The following is a 23,136-nucleotide window of genomic DNA, read 5'->3' on the forward strand; positions in this document are numbered from 1 at the left end:
AAGGTATTCAGAGGTGTACTGGCTGGTGTGTTTCAGATCATTTTCCTGCTAGATAACCCAAGTGTGCTTCAGCTTCAGGGCACAAACTGATAGCCGGACATTCTCCTTCAGGATTTAAGAGCATAATTCATGGTTCTATTAATTATGGCACGTCAATCAGGTCCTGAAGGAGCAAAGCTGACCTAGACCGTCAGACTACTACCACCACGTTTGACTGTTAGTATGGTGCTCTTTTTATGAAATGCTGTGTTAGTTTTACATCAGATTTAATGGACTCAAACGTTCCAGAAAGTTCTGCTTTTGTCTCATCAGTTCACAGAGTATTTTCCCAAACGTCTTGGGGATCATCAAGATGTTTTTTGGCAAATGCGAGATTAGCCTTTTTGTTCTTTTTAGTCAGCAGTGGTTTTCTCCTTTAAACTCTCCCATGGATGCCATTTTTGCCTCTTTCTTATTGTTGAATCATGAACTCGGCCCTTAACTGAGGTCTGCAGTTCCTTAGATGTTTTTCTGGGTTCTTCTATTACCTCCTGAATGAGTTGTTGGTGCGCTGTTGGAGTAACTTTGGTAGGTTGTCCACTCCTGGGAAGGTACACCATTGTTCCACGTTTTATCCATTTGTGCATAATGGCTCTCATCATCAAGTTTGCTGGAATCGCAAAGCCTTAGAAAAGGATTTGTAAGGCCTTTCCAGATTGATCGATGTCAATGACTTTGTTTCTCAGCTGTTATTTATTTAGATCATGGGATAATATGTTTTGAGACTATTTCGAGTCTTGATTGAACAGTTCTGACAATAATGAGAACAAGGACTGGCTACTGACATTGAACTCATTTTTCCACAAAACTTAATCACATCTAATTTATGATTTTTACTTTTTTGGATAAGGGCAGGTAGGTTTGGACAGCGTTTTAATTTAACCCTTAAAAATTAAATCTTCATTTGAAAACTGCATGTTGTATTTACTTAAGTTATCTTTCTCTAATATTGAAGTTTGTTTGATGAAACATTTAAGTGTGAAAAATATGCAATAATACTGTAATCCACCAGTTTTAACCCTCAACATTCTAGTAGATGCGCCTACGGTATCAATTTGAAAATCTTAGATTATACTTCCTTCTTGAGTCACAAGATTTTCAGAAAAGTTGACGTCTGACCTTGAGGTTTACAGCAGAGAGGTAAAAAAAAAAATTAGGAGAGGGTGAAATATTCGTTTTACAGCACCAAATCCAAATAACTATTAAAATTGTTATTTCAGCTATTGTTCTATTTTCTAACCATTTTGAGGGGATTTTGTGTGAAGGCTTTGCAAAGTACAGCCAATAATAAATGTGGAAGAATGCTTCAAGATATAAAATGCTACGCACTTCCACATAATAAGAAACACCGGGTCATTAATGTGATTAGGGTTTTAAATCACTTCTAGTGCTTTCCTCTCTCCATCCATGTGTCCATGTTTTCTTTTAGTGCAGGTGAAATGAAAAACTGGTGAGTGCGCACGGATTGTCGCGTGTGGCTTTCCGTAGCGCCACGCGGAGCAGGTGGGGAGGTGCAACGCAAAGGCAAAGAGGTCAAGAGGAGGGGAGGAGAAAACCACGTGTGATCGGCACTATGTACAGCACTGTCCTTCCTCTGTAGACTTGTTTTTGTAAGCTTGTACTCCTCGTATGTAGCCAGCTAGCTCGTGACAGCCAGAGAAGAAGCTGTAGTTTGTTTTTGTTTATTTGCGTTTCATTTACATAGACACACAAATATTCGAGCAAAGCTGCTGGGGGATTTCTGTCACAGAGACACACTGACTGCCGACCATGGTGAGCAAGACAGATGACATCCCGGCGTCAGTGCCTAACTGCAATCCGGCTGATCCCGCGGATGGAGCCCAGGATGGCAAAGGAGCTGGAAAGGCACCTCTAAAAGACTCCTGCGGTTGTGGTAAGTCCGCTGCAGACACCACTGCTCTCATCGTGCATGCATAATCAACATACATACAGCATGACTGAATGTCTGCTTTACTGAAGCTGTGCATCATGCACCAAATGTGGTGACTTTCACCTCCATGCTGCGCTGTGTGACTAAAAGGTCCTCAGACCGAGCGTAGTGCTGCTGCTTTACCCCTCCATCTCTGCAAGTTTGAAAGGTCCACCTTGTACCCACCTGCTAACCAACTGTCCGGTGTTAATGCTTTTTTTTTTTCACTCGACTGGGACCGCTGCTATATTCACAGCTGGCTCGGACTTCAACCTGACAATGCAAGCTGCTCAGGCTAACCCAAACACATTGGCCGGTAATGCTAGCATTAACTTTAGCGTGTCCCATTCAGCGTGAAGCTAGTTAGCGCCCCGGTTAGCTAGCTAGCTAACTAGCACACAGGCGCTCCTGTGGCTGTCAGAGCTGTCTCGTGTCTTAAAACCAAACGTGATCACGGGGAGCTATGGTTTTTCGGGTAAAGCACGGAGCGCCTGTGTAGCGCCTGTTTGTTCAGAGCACATAAAGCAGCAGTAGCTGCTGTAGCACAAACTCGCGCTGACGCACATGTTCGGTAACTGAAGGTCACCTTCAGTGGCGCTTCACACTGCTCACATGAACACGGGGGGGTCGCGCACATGCCTTCGTTTTTACTGGGGGTGGGATGTGTATCACACAGCTTGTGTGGCAGACATGTTAGTCGTTACCGAGCTATATAAAATACGCGTGAGGTGGCTGAATCGCGAGGTGGTCGGTGTTAGTCCTCTAACCGGCCCCCTTGCTCCTCATCTTTCCCCCCCCAGTCCTGATTAGATCGAGCGTTCCTCCTCGACCGGGAAGCGGAAGCTGGTTATAGCCGATAAGTCATGATGGTGGTGTGCGCACGGTGAGGGGGAAGGTTACTCTAATAATACGCGAGCTGGTGAGTAAAAGCTGTCAGGTGAAGGTTGTTTGGGAGCAGCGGCGGAGTGCTGTGGGTGCAGGCGGGGTTAGACTTACGAGGGCTGTCACCTGGTGAAGTTTGACTCCCACAGCTCTGAAGTTCATTGCAGCCTGCCCGGACCTTGAAATGTCTCATTGCACAGTGTCTGATTCCCCCAGCTGTCCGGAGTGAACCTTTGTCGGTTTGATGATGAAGAGCTGTGGTTTTGTGTGTGTGTCACTCATTATATAATACCACAAGGAACTGCATTTCAGACTTAAACAAATAGTGTATTAAACCATAGTTTTGAGTCATTAGGAAGGATGGGATTAGAAATGAGTTGTGGTTTTGCAGCTTGACGTTAGAGAGGCAAGAAGCTGAGATGATTTTGACATGTGCGGAGGAGGAGGAGTGGATGTTAAATATTGAGCTGCCAGGCATCCTCTCGTGTAATTAAAGCTTTACTATTTCCAGTCTTTTAGTGTTTGTTGGAGCCTGAGTGTCACATGGGCTTCATGAACATAGCAGTACAGCTCCAAGCTTTCTCCCTTCTTGGGGAAGTTGTCACCACACATCCGTACTGTTGGCGGCACGTGTTGCAGAGTAGCATCACAGCTGATGGCACATGGACTTGAAGTCGAGCTGTATTTTAAGCTTGCGATTTTCTTCTTTCCAGTATAACTGTAGCAGGTTCATATGTTTGTAGATGTCCTTGGAACGCTATATCTGCTTCAGCCCCAGAAATCCAGCATTAACCAAGCAGTGTGACTTCACATTTCAGCACATGAAGCATTTTTTAATTTCAAATTACATTTTACATCCCAAACTACTCATGGACTAATCAAGAGTCAATAACGAATGTAATCACTGGGCGATGGTGACGGGATTGATGCGTCTCAGTGAGTAGTTGTAACTAGACATACTAACAGCACGTGGCTGACCAGACAGATCGAGGTGAGGGTCACTCTGTGGTTTTAAGGAGCTTAATGCTCCTGTGGGTGGAAGAGTGGCCTTGTTAATCCCAGCAATCACTGACACCCTGCCTCGATTGCTCATCTCTCTTGGCGTCTTCCACACCACTGCTGTTTGTCTCGTTGTCTTTTCAGTTTGTGGCTCAGAGTTGAATAAATTTTTTTTGTAGGTCTCTAGAGATATGTATATGTATAATTTCATTAAAAAAAACACATTTATTGGAGATATGGCAGAAATATGTCATTGTATGCAAGAAGGATTTTGATTTCATTGATCATGTTATGGTTTGGACTTATTTTGGATTCTGTTTGTGACTCAAGCTGCCCCCTCCCAAGCCTGCACCACAAAAAAAAAGTATCTAGCATCATTCAATGCTTGGGGAATAAATTACAACAATGGAGAATCTGCTGGCAGACTTTTAGATTTCAGTCTTTGTGTGCCCGTCCACCAGAAGGATGCCACCTTGTGGTCCAGCAAACTCGATTACAGAGGGGCCTTGTGTGCTAGGTGGTGTTTTCGGGGTTGCCTGGCTGGTTAATGTTGCTATGGTGACGATGTCAAGGGCTGCGGAGTGGCCGCTTGGCTGGCTTTATTGTTTATCAGGAGAAGTAGGCTAATGGAGTAAACAAGAGAGTGCAGTTCAGCACTGAGCTCTAAGTTTGAATCACTTTCAGTTTGATCTTCAGTTGTTTGTTAATATTTGAATGTATCTCATTATTTTCTTTTCATTTAAAAAAAAAAAAATCTAAATCCTTGATCTTCATTCCTTGCCTTAACCTTGTGGAGGACTTGGGCATTGTACCAGTCTGAGCATTTGCTGCAGTGCTTAATGACCGCTCCTATGCGTGGTTTTTAATCACTGGTTTTAATTATTTTTCTCTGATTAGAGCGGTTTGATTGTTCCACTGAAACATGCCTTTCAATTACTGATCACGTCAAGTTAGCAGTGCCTAATTAGATGGGATGATACTTAAATGCCAAAAGAGAAATCAAAGCATTTATTTTAGGTAAACAGATATGTTTAGAGGTTTATTATAAAGTAACACATCGTTACACTTTAAAGCTCATGTTTTGTCATATATTTCTCGATAAATAGAGCACGAATCAGTTAATTTACAGGTTAGCTGATGAAGTAATACTAAGAAAATTAAGTATGTCTGATTTCAGCCAGTGAATGAGACATTTTATCATACTTGTATTAAATTAAGTAGTCATTCTCAAGGATTTCTGGCAGACTTTCTGATGCACACCCTGAGTGGAAAATTGACCCACTTCATTAGGTCCTTCGCCTGCATTTGGGTATCTATACACTTATAACCAGGTAATGCATCTCTATTTCTACGTTAAAGTAAAGCAGCATGCAACATTTCCTCTTCACTGTTTTAACGTTGCTTCTCCCGCCTCCTTTTGCCTCATTACCTACTTTCTGATGAACTTTAATCCCTCTACTGTTGAGAGAATAGGTCAGTTTTGCAATGCTTAGTCCACTGGAAAACCTCATCATTGGTCTTATCACTTATAGTGCTTTGTACTGTTGGGTTTCTGCGACGATGAACCTGATATCTACAGACTTAATCTAGCCAATTGCACGCCAACTCCCCTCTTTGTTTCTTATGAATTAGCCAGAGAGTCCAAAAGAAATGATCAGAGACAGCCGTTAATGTCTGTAGATCTACTTTTGGTTAATGAAACATTAGAAAATCTGTAAAGTGCCTCTTATCACAGTCTCTCAGCTTCAGGAGCCAGAGAGAACCTCTTCAAGTGACTTGTTTTGTATCACTAACCATTCATTACCTGAAGATATTTAATTAAATTTAATTTAAAATGACTCAACACGTTCAAAAGGCCGCAAATCAGACTTTAAGAAGCTGGACTTAAGAAGTGCAGTATTGGTCTAATTCTTCCCTGTTAACGCTGCACTAACTGATTGGATCATATGCGTGTTATTTCTTTCCTGTCTGGTCTGTAATATTTCAGAAGTTAGTCATCGTCATGTCACTCGTGTGAGCCAAAATAGAGCTCAACTCTGAGATGAAATGTTTCTGCACAGATCCTCATTCTTTCCGACATTGTTGGCCCGCACGCTCGCTCGGCCTGAAGCCGTTATGTTTGTTATTCAGAGCGTGGCCTGTCGTTCCTCTCCCCTGCGCTTCTTCCCCCTCTCCTCCACCGTCTCACTGCGTTCATTCCCCACCCGGGGTCGCGGTCCAGGTCCAGCCCCTCCCCTCCCTCTGGCCCCTTCTCTCCGAGTAACCCTGACGCCGCGTTACCCTTGACAGGCAACAAGGACGCGCTGGCTGGCAGCAGTTGTAGCTCAGTGAGAGAAAACATTTGCCCGATGTCCTCGCAGTGGGCCCCTGTTCCTTTGAATTAATTCAGCTCATTTTTATTCATGTCATTTTCCTCTCACCTTAACTGTTACTCAAGAAAATAATATCCATCCGTCGTCTGTATAATGAGATGAGCTGTCTGATTTTTGGCTCCGACTTTTCTCAGCTGGCCTATTTTACAGAGAAATGTAATTTTAGTGGCTCTGATTTCTATAAAAAGGTAAAGCAACTGCTGGATTATTTGTCAGAGTGCAGGTATAAGCAGATATCCATGCAAGTGACCCATAATTCTCTCTTGTGAATGCTGAAATCCTCCCTCGAGGCCTCCTGGCTGAATTCCCTGCAGTGTTGCAACAGTGTAGGTTTCAGCAGGTCACTGCTGGAAACCAAGCTTTTTCTTTTCTAGACGAAGCTGGTTACTTATTGTCGAATTTCAGATACAATCATTAGTGACTCAAGTCACTAATGATTGTGAGTGTGCTGTTCTCAGTAGTGTTGATGTTTGATTAAAAAGAGAGATCTGAATGTTGAGAAGATCCCTCACGTTAATCCTCTAGTCTTTGTCGACTTCAGGGAAGCAAAACAACAGCAGTGTCATGGTATAGCTGAGCTTTGTTGCCTCTGCTCAACCATAAATAAATATTTTATAAGGATATTGGTAAGATCATCCGGACCTGGAGGTTTGTCTTCCTTATTTGTGACCTGGCTGCTTATGTGGAAGAAAAGTGAGTTGTTGGTGTTGACATGATGGCTGAGTCACTGATGGCAGCTAGAGAGGTGCATTGTCTAAATTATACTGTAAACAAATAAATTGTAGTATAAACACAGTGTTACCCAGCAAATGGCCTCAAGACTTTGACAGGAACGCTCCTGTATGTGGTGCAGTAGAGAAAATAACTACATAGTGTGGTGGTTAAGGCATTCACTTGACAAGCGAAGGGTCACTGATTTGATTCTAGCTGGGATTGGGATGCGAAGGGCATTCAGGTTTAAAACATGCTGAACCCCTGTGACAAGGTAGGACCAAGAAGTAGCTTTATTATTATTTATTATTATTATTGTTGTTGTTGTTGTTATACAATAATGCAGGATGAAAGGGCAAATATACATCTTTGTTTCATTTGAATATACTTATCCAGTTCACACAGTTTAGCATCACCAGACAGCTGTAGTACCATATGTCTGTAACTACATATAAATTCCTGTGTCATGCTGTTTGGCAAGGTGAGCTCACTTGCAGAGTGCATAACAATTGTCCCTTTGTCCTTTCAGTGTTAGCAGAATTAGCCTGTAGTGTAGTCTGTGGTAGCATTTTAGCATGTTAGCTCTGCAGGATAAAGTGCATGATTGAGACTGTCACTGGAAAAAAACATTGATGAATTGCAGAATCAAGAGTTTGAATTTTGAATTAATAACCAGAAATGTTATATTCTCAGTTTCAGTTATTTTCTCAGAAGTTTGAGTTATTAAGTCAAAGCTTTGACTTACTCTCTTGAAATGTTGACTTACGATGGAAAATATTTTTCCCCCTTTCATTAGTGGAAACAAGACTCTAACAGTTCTGAAACCGTGACAGTGCTTCGGTCCAGTCACGTGTCATGATGCCTCATGACTATTGAAAAGATTTGAACTGGTCTTTATAAGCTGCCAAACAGGAAAAACACAGCTTTCAATTACTCATAAGTAATTTAAAGGAAGAATGTGCTAGTACTCGGTGTGCTTAAGACCGTATTTTGTCACCAGTACGCCAAATGTCACTTTTGGGTTACAATATTTATATTACAATATTTTCTAATTAGGATCACACTTGTATTAAAGTGGAAAATTCAGAAAGTGATGATTGATTTTGTAAATGCTTTATCCAACTAACAATTCAGTTCAATTAAAATTTTTGTATATAGCAAAAGCAGTTGCTTTGAGGACATTTATATTTTAAGGGGCATAATACAGAGACAACCCCAACAAGACGGCAAAGCCCTGTGAGCAAGCACTTGGTGACGGTAGGAAAAAAACTGCCTTTTAACAGGAAGAAACCTCCAGCATAATCAGCCTCCAGCATAATCAGCCTCGGGGAGGGGCAGACGCAGATCGAGGGTGAGAGGAGGACGACAAGTTAATAAATTGTCGTTTTTGACACAGGGAGTTGATTGTATTATTTCAGGTTTAAATAAAGTCTAAAGTAGTTGAATATTTCATTAGTAGAGCAGTCTTGTGACTTGACACGAAGCTTGATCTATACCCTTTTTTTTTTTTTTTTTTTTTTTTTTCATTAAAGGGCACAGTGCAGATACAGCCATGGTAAATGGTGACGGGGCTCATGAGCATACGGAGGAGACGGACTCAAAGCAGGATGGGAATGGCGAGGCAGACGGAGGGGAGGAGTCTAACGAACAGGAAGTGATAGTGATCCAGGACACAGGCTTCACTGTAAAGATCCAGGCCCCGGGGACAGAGCCATTTGACCTGCAGGTGAGGATAAGCCGCAGTTCGTTAAGAAAACTGCAGGACTTTTAAATGACATGGCTCAATAATCAAGTCATGTCTGTGATGATATAGTTTGTAATGTGAACTAAATGTTGCTGCTCCTCCACATTTCTATGTCACTTCATTTCTTTAATTTCTTCCCCAACATCAGGTCTCCCCCCAGGAAATGGTGCAGGAAATCCACCAGGTTTTGATGGACCGTGAGGACACCTGCCACCGCACCTGCTTCTCTCTGCAGCTGGACGGAAATGTGCTGGACAACTTTGCCGAGCTCAAGTCTATCGAGGGTCTGCAGGAGGGATCGGTGCTCAAAGTGGTGGAAGGTAAGATTCTGAAGCACCAGGGCTTGTCGTGCAAAGTTTGGGCGGACTTCCTGAGAGCTGTTGTCCATTTACTTAGCCATGCATGTAGTGCCCTTCTATCTGTTTCAGAGATAATCAGTCATTGTTCTGTCTTATAACTTGAGTATATAAGAGAGAACTTTTTTTGCAAGGGAGTTGCCTCAAGGTGCTTTATATTCTAAGGTAAAGACCCCACAATAATATAGAGATGGCTCCGACAATCAATTGACCCCCTGTGACCAAGCACTTTGGCGACAGTGGGAAGGAAAAACTACATTTTTAACAGGAAGAAACCTCCAGCAGAACCAGGTGGAACTCAGACAGTATTGGCAGTTGCAGCCTGATCCTGATAAACCGCCCTTATATACAAATATGTTGTTTGTCATGTTGCAGCATTATACACGTGGGTCTGCTAAGGGTTCAAGTTATGTAATGGACTAGATGTTTCTAAAATGGGTAATCTCATTCGATTCTAATCAAACATCAATCCATACATATTGTCACACTTGTCTGGGGTCCGGCTCAGCTGTAAATACAAGACGTTAACATAAAGCTAGCGATAAATGACCCAGAGTGACGCTCAGGCCAATGTTTGAGTTTTGCAGGTAACAAAAGTAGAGATGAACATGCTCCTATTAGTGTTTAAACTCGGCATTAAAAGCCAAACTGAAGTATTCCCCGTCAGAGTGACGCTGTATCTGAATCTGAGGAATATGTTTTGAAGTGTGTCTGTTATCTATGCTGAAGTAGCACAAACATAGTCAACTTGATGATAATGTACAAAACTGGCTGGCAGGAGGCTACTTGAAGTGAACAATGTCTCACAAGTAAAAGTCTTCTGTAGGGTGTGTTGTGTGTTTTGTTTTGTTTTTTTTGGGGGGGGGGCTGGTGTTCCTTAAGTTATCAGAAAAGACATTTGTGCTGCTATGAGCGAAAATGCTCTTGTGTTAACCTCTTAATTTGGGGGACAAATTGATTTGTTGCTTAAAAACCAAAACGTTGTGTGTAATGCAAATTTTTGAGCAGCCTCCCAGCAATCATCATAGTTCAATACAAATGTTGCTTAGTTGGGTTTTAAACCTCACACTGTTTTTTGTTTTTGTTTCCCTCAGAGCCCTACACAGTGCGTGAAGCTCGAATCCATGTGCGTCACATCAGAGACCTGCTGAAGAGTCTGGACCCTTCTGACGCTTACAACGGAGTAGACTGCAACTCTCTCTCTTTCCTGAGCATCTTCACTGATGGAGATCTTGGAGGTATGACACTAAGGATGGACTCTAGTTTCTTTAAAGAGTGTGATTCCTGCTTACAGAGCTGGACTTTACGTAGTTTAGTTGGACTTTGAGCACATTTGAGCCCAAACACAAACTCTGTTAAATCATTGATAAACCTTGTATTACATTGTTTTGAAGTGTGCGCATTAACAAAGAGCACGAGAGCTGAAGTGCCCGTTTCTGAGCAGGGGAATAAAATATGGTAACAAAATGAAGTTGAGTGCAGACCAGCAAGTTGGTGCATGGGTTAAAATCACACAAGGCAAACATGTTTACCATGAATATGACCTAAAACTCTTTTCAATCCCATCACCTTGCTGGTTTTCTGTCATTCAGACATGTTGGGTTTATTTTTCTGGGAGGCTTAATGAAAGAGACACTCGCTTACACAATATTTGCACTGAGAGACAGACATGCAGTTTTCTTCTCTCAGTGATGGATTTTAAAATCTACTTTGCAGTCAGGAGATAAATTAATGACTGTTGTTGGCATTAGGATGAGGTTTCCCCCCCGCTTCTCAGTGAAATCGCCTTTTAAACTGCTTGTATATTATTCATGCGTAAGAGCTGAGGATTAAATTGTTTCAGGGGATTTTTAAGAAGGGAGTAAAATGTTCCCCAGCTCTGGAATTTCACCATGCACTGCTGCAGCCTTTGCAGTAATCGAACAGCATGCAGCTTAGAAATGAAAAGTAGAAAAATCTAAGACTCCCATCTCAGTGAATGTGTTTGTTCAGACATCTTAAACCAGGGACGTCAAACTCGCTTAGATCTTAAGTGGGTTGGACGAGTGAAAGTTCCCTTTCTCTCAGTCTAAAGAAGTTTGACTACACATTTAATCTCAGAGATATGTCAGTGTTTTCTGCATAATGAAGAAATGCTGCTGGAGTAAATGAAAGAAACCTGTCAGCGTGACAGAAAAAGTTCCGGTAGCCGTCCATTGGGATTGAGTCTTTGCCGAGCCGATTCTGAACTCCGAGCCTTATGTTTTACACCCTTGTGTGAAGCGATCAACAGATGGTTTTAAGAGTGACTGAATAAGGTTTATGTGTTCACATTAGTCCCGTGTGTGTGCATGCATGCTGTTTTAATTAATAGAAATCCACCAATTTTCCTTTCTTGCTTCCTCCTTTGCTTATAGAAACTGGGAAGCGGAAGAAAAAGGGCAACGAGATGGAGCAGATCGACTGCACCCCTCCAGAGCACATCCTGCCCGGCAGTAAAGAGCGCCCCCTTGTGCCCCTCCAGCCACAGAATAAGGACTGGAAGGTGAGGAAGGCCTTTAGGGACTTAAACGAGGGACGTAAGTTTGGCTTTGAAACTTGAGATTCATCTTCTTATTTTACGTCCTCCGCAGCCCATGCAGTGCCTGAAGGTCTTGACCATGAGCGGGTGGAACCCTCCACCTGGAAACAGGAAGATGCACGGCGACCTCATGTACCTGTACATTGTGACTGTGGAGGAGCGCCATGTCAGCGTCACTGCCTCAACACGCGGCTTCTACCTCAACCAGTCAGTTGATGTTTGGGCCTCGTGTCTCCTTACAGTTCTGTGTTCTTACTGCAGCTGAGTCTCTGCCGTTAAAGTGCCGTTTAAGCATTTGGCAGCAACGTTTCTGCAGCGTGTATTCATAATTCAAGATGCCATTAGGTGAAGACATTTGGCAGCAGTTAGTCTGCAATTAGGTGATGTAAGAAGCGATGGTGTGAGTCAGCTCATTATAGTTGGCACAATTTCTCCTGTAGTGTTTTTCCTTAAAATAGAACAGGAAATGTCGATGCACTTTGTTTAGGTGGACAGCTGGGAAACATGTTGCATTGTTAGGATGAAGATTATTTTGTTTTTTATGTTTTCCTTTTTTCCCCTTCCAGCTTTTGCTTAGTCATAAGCTTGCTTTCATGTATTTGTGCTTTGTAGTGTGGTGGGCATATTTAAGAGCAAGTTTGTTTCTTTTTTATATTTTTATATAGATGCTTTTTCTCCGTTTAGCAGGCTACAGATGATGAACTCCTCAGTCAGCTATATTAATGTGAGCCATGATGGTAATATGCTTGTGTGCTTTTCAGGTCTACTACCTACACCTTCAACCCCAAACCAGCTAATCCCAGCTTCTTGAGCCACTCTCTAGTGGAGCTGCTGAGCCAGATCAGCCCTGCCTTCAAGAAAAACTTCACCGCCCTGCAAAAGAAAAGGTGAAAACATTTCATTGCTTTTACTTAATTTGTTGTTCTCACTTGCCTTGATGCTGATTGTGAGCTTTTTTTCCCCCCAAAGGAGCAAAAGTCATTCTTTGACCTCTACTCACTTTGCACTTTTGTTCTTTCACATTCAGGGACAGCAGTTGAATATCTTATAGCAAATGAGTCTTTGCAAATGAATGTTGTATATCAAGACTGTGATTTTCATCAGTTATTAGTTTTACAGACACAGAATGTTTTAGGATCTTCTCACAGCAACCGAAAACTGATATTTGCAGCTAAATTATGAACCATGGAAATTATGGTTTGTTCTCTTTTACTGCTGCAGAGTCCAGAGACACCCGTTTGAGAGGATAGCCACGCCTTTCCAGGTATACAGCTGGACTGCTCCGCAAGTAGACCATGCAATGGACTGTGTTCGAGCTGAGGACGCATACACCTCCCGCCTGGGTTATGAGGAGCACATCCCTGGACAGGTCAAGGCGCTGAATCCAGCAGCAGATCATCAAGAGTAATGATTTCAAGATTTTTCCAATATTAATTTTCTTGCTATGTCTTTAGACCAGAGATTGGAACGAAGAGCTGCAGACTACCAGAGAGCTGCCCCGGAAGAACCTGCCTGAGCGGCTGCTAAGGGAGAGGGCTATATTCAAGGTTTTTAAGTTTTACTTTCTGGAGCTCTTTAATTAGCCACCTTGTTGCTTATGCTGATGCTAATTTAAGGTGAAACATTTTCCTTTCTGCAGGTCCACAGTGACTTTGCGGCAGCTGCCACTCGAGGTGCCATGGCTGTAATTGATGGCAACGTAATGGCCATCAACCCTGGTGAAGAAACTCGGATGCAGATGTTCATCTGGAACAACATCTTTTTCAGTCTGGGCTTCGATGTGCGGGACCACTATCGTGAGCTGGGGGGTGACGCGGCCGCCCACGCTGCACCCACCAATGACTTGAACGGAGTACGAGCTTACAGCGGGGTGGATGTGGAAGGTCTTTACACTCTGGGAACGGTAGTGGTGGACTACAGAGGCTACCGTGTCACCGCCCAGTCCATCATCCCAGGTATCCTGGAGCGTGAGCAGGAGCAGAGCGTCATCTACGGCTCCATTGACTTTGGGAAGACTGTTGTGTCTCACGGCAAATACCTGGAGCTGCTGGAAAAGACCAGTAGGCCACTAAAGGTAAGAGGCGTGACTGTGTGACAATAATAAAGCTGACTTGTGTCTACATACAGATACTGTGTATGTTTTGTACTTTAAATTTTAGGTCCAGCGGCACAGCGTGCTGAATGAGAAGAATGACACGGTGGAGCTGTGCTCCTCTGTCGAATGCAAAGGCATCATCGGGAATGACGGCAGACACTATATTCTCGACCTCCTTCGCACCTTCCCTCCCGACCTCAACTTCCTGCCTGTGGACGGAGTGGAGCTGTCTCCAGAGTGCCAGCGTCTAGGCTTCCCCGCCAGCACCGCCATCGCCTGGCCTGTCTACGCCAAGAGCTCATCGAAGCCTTTGTTGAGCACAGGTGTGTGTTGTTGCTGTTGTGCAGCAATAACGAGCTATTTTCTAGAAGCCTGTGCTGATTATATAAAAGTGACGTTGCTACTTTTTCTTGTCTTCCTCTTCAGATATCTCCTGTTCATGAAGATGGCAGCGTTACAGCTCATGCAGCATAAAGCCAACAGGGACTCTAACAAGACCGACACACCCGCCATCACAGAAACCTCAGAAACACTCACAGAGAGCAAAGCCAGCACGACCCAGACAGACACAGCACAGACCACTGCCACAGATTCCTCTAAAGCAACAGACATCTCCACAGATAGCACTAGCCAGACAGACAATGCTTCCACTGCTGCCTCACAAACAGGAACTGACAGCGAAGAGAACTCCTCGAAGCCCACAACAAACGGGCCTGTAGACCCCACAGCCACCCAGAACGGGGAATGCAAGGGCCCATTGGAGGGTAAGGAGCTTGAGGAAAGTATTCCAGGATTAGCTCAGGCCAAAGAGCTGGCGGAGACCTTAGTTGCCGAAGATGGATCTAGTATTGGTACGTTTAGAAACATCGCCGTGCCCACCCCAAAAAAACTGGGGCCAGGACAATACAGAGAGAGCTACTCTGGTGGATAACAGCATAGAAAAAAGAAATGGATCAGTAGAACTCTAAAATAATGGATCATAATGTTTTCTTTCCACCTGACTAGCTGTCCCCGTTCAGTCCTCGGCCTGCAGCAGGGAATAGTGCCCCCCCTCGAAACAACCCATTCCCAGCCTGTGATCCCTTTGCAGCAGGATTTGACCCAATAACTCCATAATCGGGTGCTGTGTTGATTAATCCAAAGGTGTTTTGAAATGCAGAAATAACCTTGTGGTGGGTGATTTGTGTAACCTGTGTGAGCTAATCATAGAGGGAGGGTTTGTGGTCCTGATCGAATGGTGGTGGGTGCTCTGCTGAGACCAGGGTGAAATGAACTGGACTGCTGCTGTTGTTGTGTATTGATGTGCAAACAGATAGTTTGAGCTGAAAGAACAGTTCAGATCAGAACCGATCTTTTTGTGTGTGTGTGTGTGTGTGTGTGTGTGTGTGTGTGTGTCGATAGAGTGAGCTTGTTCACGGGGGTCACTCTTTAACCTCCTAAGACCCGAACTCTTCCACGACATGCATTTTTAATTTCTTTTTGATATTTGGGCATATTGGGGCCTGATGAATGTAAAAACAAAGAATTTCAAGATTTTTTTTTTTTTTTACCTTATTTTTGTTTTTAAGAAAAATGAGAGCCACAAATGAGGATATTCATTTAAAATTTTGATAGAACAGTAGCAGTATAATGTCCTCGTAAGTGGATATCAGGCCCTTGTAGAGCAAAATTGAGTATTTTGGTCAAAATAACCAAAAATGTGATGTCCACATATGTGGACGGCAGGTCCTAGGAGGTTAAACATTTTGACATGACCTGTCTGACGTCATCACCTTTAACATTTCTGTATTTTTTTTTTTTTTTTTTTTTTTTCTTTTGTCTTTGGTCCCAAACACAAACAGACCCCAAAAGCCGTGAAGTGGTCCTGAATGCCTGCAAGGCAGTGGGCTCCATCAGCGACACAGCTTTCGATATCCGCTTCAACCCTGATATCTTCTCCCCAGGTAACATGATGATTCCTATTATAATGGTTATTAGAAACAAATAGCTGGGAAGTCAGAAATGATGTTTTCCATGAACATTTGTGTGAAGCTTTTAAGGTTTGGAAGTAGAAAACTAGAGTTGTGGAGACATTACCACATTTGATTCCTGATTACTTCAAAAGTAAATACAACAAAAAGCAATGATTGTGTCTGTGTTGTTGAACCAGGAGTACGGTTCCCTGAAGAGAGCGCAGATGACATCCAGAAGCAGAAGCAGCTACTCAAAGATGCTGCTGCCTTCCTGGTTTCCTGTCAGGTCCCAACACTGGTCAGTGACGCTTCTGCTCCCAAACATCCAGCTGAGTTGTCTTGGTGTGTGAAGAGTGTGGATTCAAATAGTTCTTGCCTTTTATTATAAGGACATCACGATCATGTTAAACTCCCCGATGAAGGCTTGTGTGTGGCTAAGGTAATGAAGGCCCAGGTAGTGTCTAACATGAAATGATTAAAGCATAATTGTGTTCTGCTTAACCTATTCATCAAATCTGTTTTTGCTTTTCTTGTGTACAGAATCTTTGCAGCTGGCATACTCTATCCTATAGATGTCAAATTAAGTTTTAAAATGAATTGTTTATTCAATTAATTCTAAACTCCTTTGGGGAAAAAACATCTAAATTTCATGACTGCAGGGATCAGATTAGTAGGACCTCGTAAATTTCAGCTGCCGTAGATGTCACCACCTCACACTACCCCAAAAGATTGCAAAACATCGTCAGGATAGTCCTGGTCATTGTATGAACTGTTACCCTTTGTCTGATGATAATTCAAAGCATGCATTCACACATGCTCCTTCTCTTTTATAGTGGACACTTAAAGCATATTTATGGTATTTTATTAGTAGTTTTCTGGACTTCACTGTTTTGATATTGGAGTTGTGCACCTAATTTCATTGTTACAATAATAAGAAATCCATTCAGTAAATGCTTGCACATAAGATTATCGTGTAGGGTTGTCTGTGTGGATGTAGTGTGTCTGAGTTTAAAGCCATGTTTGTGTGTTTTCATAACCAGGTGAAGGACTGTTTGGACCACAGCGCTCTGCCCATGGATGGAGCCTCACTAACGGAGGCTTTGCACCAGAGAGGCATCAATGTTCGCTATTTGGGTACAGTCCTGGAGTTTATGGAGAAGACTCCTGCCAAAGCCCAGCTGGAGCACATCTATGTGAGTCTGAGTCCTCAAATCTGACCAATAGCATCAGCACACACAGTTTAAATTTTAAATGTTTTTTTTTTCTTGTTTTTTTTTTTTAGAGAATAGGAATAACTGAGCTGATCACCAGATGTGCAAAACATATATTCAAGACATACCTCCAGGTTGGTTACATTTAATGGTACAACATTTTCTGCCCTCTTTTAAAGACTTTAATGAACTGTTGTTTATTTTCATCTGTGCTTTTTCCTGCAGGGTGTAGAGCTGTCTGCCCTCTCTGCTGCTGTGAGTCATTTCCTAAACTGCTTCCTGAGCTCCTTCCCAGACGCCGTTGCCCACCTGCCTCCCGACGAGCTGGTGTCACGCCGCAAAAACCGCAAACGTCGCAACAGGGTCCCCGGCGGTGGCGACAACACGGCGTGGGCCAGCCTGACACCGAGTGAACTGTGGAAGAACATTGCCTCTGAGGCCCAGAGCTATTATCACTTTACCCTACAGTGGTAAGGACCTCATCTGTTAAACTCAAGCAAATGTAGAGACTTTGTATGTATTTCTAAATAAAACCCATGTGTTTGTTGCACAGTGAAAGTGTCGACCAAGTTGTGGAGAAATTTGGCCTCCAGAAAATCACTCTGCTCAGAGAAATTTCAGTCAAAACTGGCATACAGGTAACTCATTTACTATGTAGTGACCGCACCCTCACTTTACCGAATGGTCATCATAACCTTTCTTAGACTTTGTTTTTTAAAGAGATGCGTTTTATTTGACTTTTAGATCCTGATAAAGGAGTATAACTTCGACAGCCGCCATAAGCCTGCCTTCACAGAAGAGGACATCCTGAACATTTTCCCTGTGGTGAAACATGTAAACCCCAAAGCCACAGATGCCTTCCACTTCTTCCAGAGTGGGCAGGCCAAAGTACAGCAAGGTGACGTTTGCATGCTTTAAAAAAATGGTTTTTCAGAGCATCAACTCTTCTTCCTTTTGTACTAATATATCTAAATTAATAATTATACCGTCTTCAGGTTTCTTGAAGGAAGGATGTGAGCTGATCAACGAGGCTCTTAATCTCTTCAACAACGTGTACGGAGCCATGCACGTAGAGATCTGCTCCTGCCTGCGCCTGCTGGCGCGCCTTAATTACATCCTGGGAGATCACCCTGAGGTAGGTACAGATGTGCAACGCTTCCTTTTATAAGCTCCATGCTGATTTTTGTGGTGCTGAATGGCTTTTTTTAAAAAAATATTTATTTACCTGCAGGCTCTCAGCAATCAGCAAAAGGCTGTTCTGATGAGTGAAAGAGTCCTTGGCATCGAACATCCCAACACAATTCAAGAATATGTAAGCTACCAGATGGAGGACAAACTCATTTTTGTCATGTTGACCATGTTTAATATCCTTCTAAACTTGTTTGTTCCTTTCATTTGTCAGATGCACTTGGCCCTGTACTGCTTTGCCAACAACCAGCTTTCGACTGCTCTGAAGCTTCTGTATCGCGCTCGTTACCTCATGTTGTTGATTTGTGGGGAGGACCACCCTGAGATGGCTCTGCTGGACGTGAGTGCAGACTTCACCTGCTGGCTTTAACGTTATTTCTCAGAGGGTGAGGAAAAAGCAAAATTATTGAACTTTGTTCCTGACTTCCTCAGAGTAACATCGGGCTGGTGCTGCATGGAGTCATGGAGTACGATTTATCTCTGAGATTCCTGGAGAACGCTTTGACCATCAACACAAAGTACCATGGACCTCGGTCCCTCAAAGTAGCCCTCAGGTGTGTAAATGAATTTATTCATTCATTCATTCATTCATTCATTCATTCATTCATATGCATTAGAATAAAAGTAGTAATGGCATGATGGTTTGTATTATAACTGCCTTATTGTTTTTCCAGTCATCATTTGGTTGCAAGAGTTTATGAGAGTAAGGCTGAGTTCCGCTCTGCACTACAGCACGAGAAGGAGGGTTACACCATTTATAAGAACCAGGTATGCTCCACAGCAGTTCATACACTTTAACTTTACCAGTTGTGATGAAGCAATTTTTCTAACGTTTTTTCCTCCTGTCAGATGGGCGAGGCCCATGAGAAGACCAAGGAGAGTTCTGAGTATCTGAAGTATCTCACGCAGCAGGCTGTAGCTCTGCAGAGAACCATGAATGAGATCTACAAAAATGGCTCTAACGCCAGCATTATGCCCCTTAAGGTGAATGATCCAAGTCATTTTGTTTTTTTTCTGCCTCCAGCTGATTGTGTCCAAATGTTCAGTGCTGATGGCTTTTTTTGGTCCCCCCCCCCCCCCCCCCTCTGATTTTCTAGTTCACTGCACCCAGCATGGCCACCATCCTGGACCAGCTCAACATCATCAATGGCATCATCTTTATACCTCTCAGGTAGACACATAAAGGAGCATTGCTGCTCTGTTGCTTGTATATGGGTTAGTAATCTCACAGCATGCAGGAAATCAGTGGCTTCCTCAGACATTAAACTGTGAAACCGAATAAATGGGGAAATTATTTGGTTATTAGTGTAACCCCAGTTCTCTGACAGTGTTAAGATTGGAAATGTAATCTTTGCTTTAGTTGAGATTTTATAGAAATTTCACTCTTTTGGGTTGCTATACTCACTTCCTATATTTGAATTAATCCATCCCAGAAAATGCCCATTAGAGTACTGTGCAAAAGTCTTGAGCTACCCCTGATTATTTTGTATTTTGCTTCCAAAGAGTCGCACTGTCTTGTATTGTTTTTAAAGTGGTCTTGAGCAATAGTTCTTCTGGAAGTTTTTCACAAATGTTTTGACTTAGGATAAGAGAGTGTTAAACTACACAGGCTGTGTGGATGTATGTGTGCCTATACAACCATAAATCCTGCAGACAGAAATCTGTGTGCCTGTTCTGATATTGGACCACGTCTTCTCTAGTAAATAATGACTTAATATTTAATTTATGGTGAAGATGAAGGTGTGGTTAGTGTGTAGCTGAAGGACTGAAAGATGGAAAAGCACTAATGTTCTCTGGGAGCATGTCTGCGATGTGAATGGGGATAATTATAGGCCCAGAAATTCTTCTATCATAGGGAGTTGTGTGTTGATTTTTCTCCTTTTTGTTTTCAGCCCAAAGGATCTGGAGAACCTGAAGGCAGAGGTGCAGAGGCGGCAGCAGCTGCAGGAGCTGGGAAAGGGCGAGGAGCCTGCTGAGGACCGCTCACTGGAATTGGAAGACAAAATTCCCATCGATTAATATTGAGTAGTGGCCAACACAGCTATTTTCTGCTATGGGAGAGAAAGACGGGCTGTGCTGGATGAGTCACAAAGCCTGTGGACCCGAAAGCCGAGCAGTCTAAATCAACATAAATAAATGGAAAAAAATATATAAATAAATAAAAAAAGAGGGAGGGGAGGGGTCAGGGTAGTCCAGAGACAGACTGATGAACTGTAGGAGAAAGGAATACTGAGCAGGAATTTCCTACAAAGTAGGGATAGAGGGGAGGAGAAAGTACAAACAATGTAAAACCACTGTACCGTGCAATCTGAAAATCCCTGGCCCGAGAACCTGGTGATGAAGCCCTAGAGCGTGTTAGCTGTGTTAGAAATATGATGAATATGAAACGAGGGTTTCAGCCGGGGGCGGGAGACCAAGAATGACCATGACATTTTATACCAGAGCCTTATCCACTCTACCATAATCCCCCCCCACACACAAGCCATTCTTCTTCTCAGCTCAAACTTTCCACAGCACTGTTGGCCCAGGACCATATTCTGCCCCCGTCATTGCCTAAAGAGCCTCGAAGATCCTCGGGCATGTAGCCACCCACTCGTGGTGGATCCTACCCTGTCCTTGAACTCAGGGGTACTTTCTACTGTGCACTAAGACCAGAAAAGACCAGTTACTAAATTTGCCATTTTTCAAGTGGGGCTTCTGAATGTAAACGTCCCTTGTTAGTGGCTCATTGAGCCGCCTTGCAGCGAGCGCCCATCATTCACACGCGTCCCCGATAATGAACTAATTTGATCTTTCTGTCATTTGTACTTGAGACATCCCCGGAGGGTGCATGCTGTATCCTCTGGTTCCCGTTTCTCCAGTGCAGTCACAGGTTAGCGAGCTCACGACTGATCATTTAGGTTGATTTGATTTATTTTTATTTCTTTTTATGGATTATTTTTTGTAAAAGTGCACAGGGGGAGGAAGAAGGAATTTTATTGCCTGTTCATCATCAGTTAATTTAAAGCCATGTCTGTTTTATAGAAAATGTATAGAAATGGAAAAACGATGTATAAATCTCTATTGGACCTGGTACTTGATTGATGTGTATGGGGAAACACAGATTTGAACAAAAAGAAAACGTCCACCTTAAGCAGTAGATTTATCTATCTATATATAGTTAGCTGTGTTCAAATATATATTTTTGCACAGTGAAAGAATATGTGCATGTGTGTTTGTGTGTTTGACAGTGTGCGTCTTTGTGTAGTCTGACATCAAATATGTTGGCCGGGGCTTTCTGCCGCATAGTTTGAATAGAGGCTGAGAAAACATTGGCTTTCCAAATCTTTAGTAATTCTGCACACGGTAAACTGGGTTCTTTTCTTAAAACATTCATGGCCCCAAAAATCTGCTGATATACTGAAATTGGACTGAAATTAACCGCATCGCTTCTCGACATCGGCAGTGATGACAGACTTATCGTTGCTGGTTGTTTATTTTTATTTTTGTTTTCTCGTTATGTGATTTATTTTCTTCATGTGTAACGGAGCCGAATCACAGAACTTTCTTGTGCTGTGTGTCGACAGGTACACGGCGTCACCAAAATTAGGAGAGGGGTGGGGGGCGGGCGTGGGGGGAGAAAGGAAGGGCTGCCTCAGTGTGATGTACCAAAAAAGACTGATAAAGGCTTGTTTTTGCTGTAAACATAATGTTATCCCTCTCATGGAAATATGTGAGTGATTAAAGCAATAGAGCGATGATGCTTTTTTAATTTTTAATTTTTTTTTTAACTTGGTGGAAGTCTGACTACTTACTGTACTGGAAGAATGATGTATACAAAACGATGAAAGATGAGTTCTTCACACTAGGAGATGAGGTCACTACAGTGATTTCCAGATTGTGCTCCTGAACCAACAACAGCTGAGCATGTGCCTGTTATCTATCCTTCTGAATGGAAACCAGCAGGATGATGGCTTTAAAAAACAAAACAACAAAAAGCTGACATAAGCCTCGTGATTATGTTTTCTGGTTTTCTTGTATTATTATTTTCTTCCCCGCCTACTCTTCAAGTGGCATTCAACAGTAATACAGAGAATGTCCATAAGGTGGCACTCTAACATTCTTCTGTATGTGAAGGACAAACGTTTGACCTACATGACAGGAAATGTCACGGTGCAAGTTCAGATACACACATGCTGTATTTGATTTAGAAAGGTATCCTCATGGACTTTAGAAACATACAGCTCTTCTAGCATAGCCAGATGTACTGGAAATACATTAAATTGTATTACTGTAAACATTACATGAGATTGTTTAATTTTAAAATACCAATAATAGAAGTTTTTACATTTAGCAGGGATGTGACAACTTTAATTTTTAGCACATTTGTGGTTCTACCTGCTGTTAAATGTGTTCTAAAATGTTTGCATCAGAACATTTATTGATCTGATGCTGCGATAGTTTATGATAACTCCCTGAGAGAGAGGAAACTGTCTACAGAGATACTCTGCTGCCCTTTCAACACTTTTCGCTTTAGTTGGAGACATCAGTCTGACTCTGCTGTAGGTTCTTTCCTGAATATTTGAGCTGTAGATGTTTATTTGAGGTTATCTCCAGAAGTAGGGGGAAAACAAAGTGTAATAATATAATACTATAAAGTGTATTCATTCACACATATTTTGCAGAACTTTGCAATTTGAATGTAAAACAAAAATGCAAAGCAGGTCATGGAGAATGTTTACTTAAAGGACAAATACTCAAAGATTAAACACTGAACTTGCTCATATGGGCCCTGTGCAAAGTAGCTTTTTAAAGTTAAAAAGAGCTCATACTATCTTATAAAAAATAAGAGTGCTGTGAAAAGAAGAAAAAGGCAAATATCTATCCTAAAATATGCGTTTCACTGCTCCTGGTCATACTGCAATACTGTCTTTGTGTGATGGTGAAAACACTGGCTGTTTGAGGGTTTCGTGTTCTCTCGCTGATGAAATCTCTTCTCCACAAAGGCTTCTTAAGCCTAGTGTTTGAGTCTGCTTCCCCTGATGGTGTGTGGTATTTGTGTGTGTTGGTCTTTACAAAATAATCTAATTATTTTTTGGTCTGAGTATGCTTTTATAT

The 23,136-nt window shown here is 42.5% G+C and overlaps 1 protein-coding gene across 1 annotated transcript; it reads left to right on the top strand.

Moving 5' to 3' along the window:
* The first annotated feature begins 1,525 nt into the window (after positions 1-1,525).
* Positions 1,526-22,819, top strand: cluha (clustered mitochondria (cluA/CLU1) homolog a). Its single transcript, XM_003458619.5, is given in 28 exon segments — positions 1,526-1,933; positions 8,466-8,659; positions 8,826-8,997; positions 10,128-10,271; positions 11,430-11,557; positions 11,646-11,800; positions 12,355-12,480; positions 12,815-12,962; positions 13,048-13,140; positions 13,233-13,667; positions 13,753-13,945; positions 13,948-14,011; positions 14,115-14,539; positions 15,530-15,631; positions 15,838-15,938; positions 16,681-16,833; positions 16,923-16,985; positions 17,077-17,321; positions 17,405-17,489; positions 17,596-17,749; positions 17,847-17,986; positions 18,083-18,163; positions 18,254-18,379; positions 18,472-18,593; positions 18,714-18,807; positions 18,889-19,023; positions 19,137-19,210; positions 19,932-22,819. Coding segments are annotated over 28 exon segments (4,203 nt in total). The 5' UTR covers positions 1,526-1,809; the 3' UTR covers positions 20,059-22,819.
* Positions 22,820-23,136: the final 317 nt, after the last annotated feature.

This window comes from Oreochromis niloticus, linkage group LG14, assembly GCF_001858045.2.
Source record: "Oreochromis niloticus isolate F11D_XX linkage group LG14, O_niloticus_UMD_NMBU, whole genome shotgun sequence".
Classification (NCBI taxonomy): Eukaryota; Metazoa; Chordata; class Actinopteri; order Cichliformes; family Cichlidae; genus Oreochromis; species Oreochromis niloticus.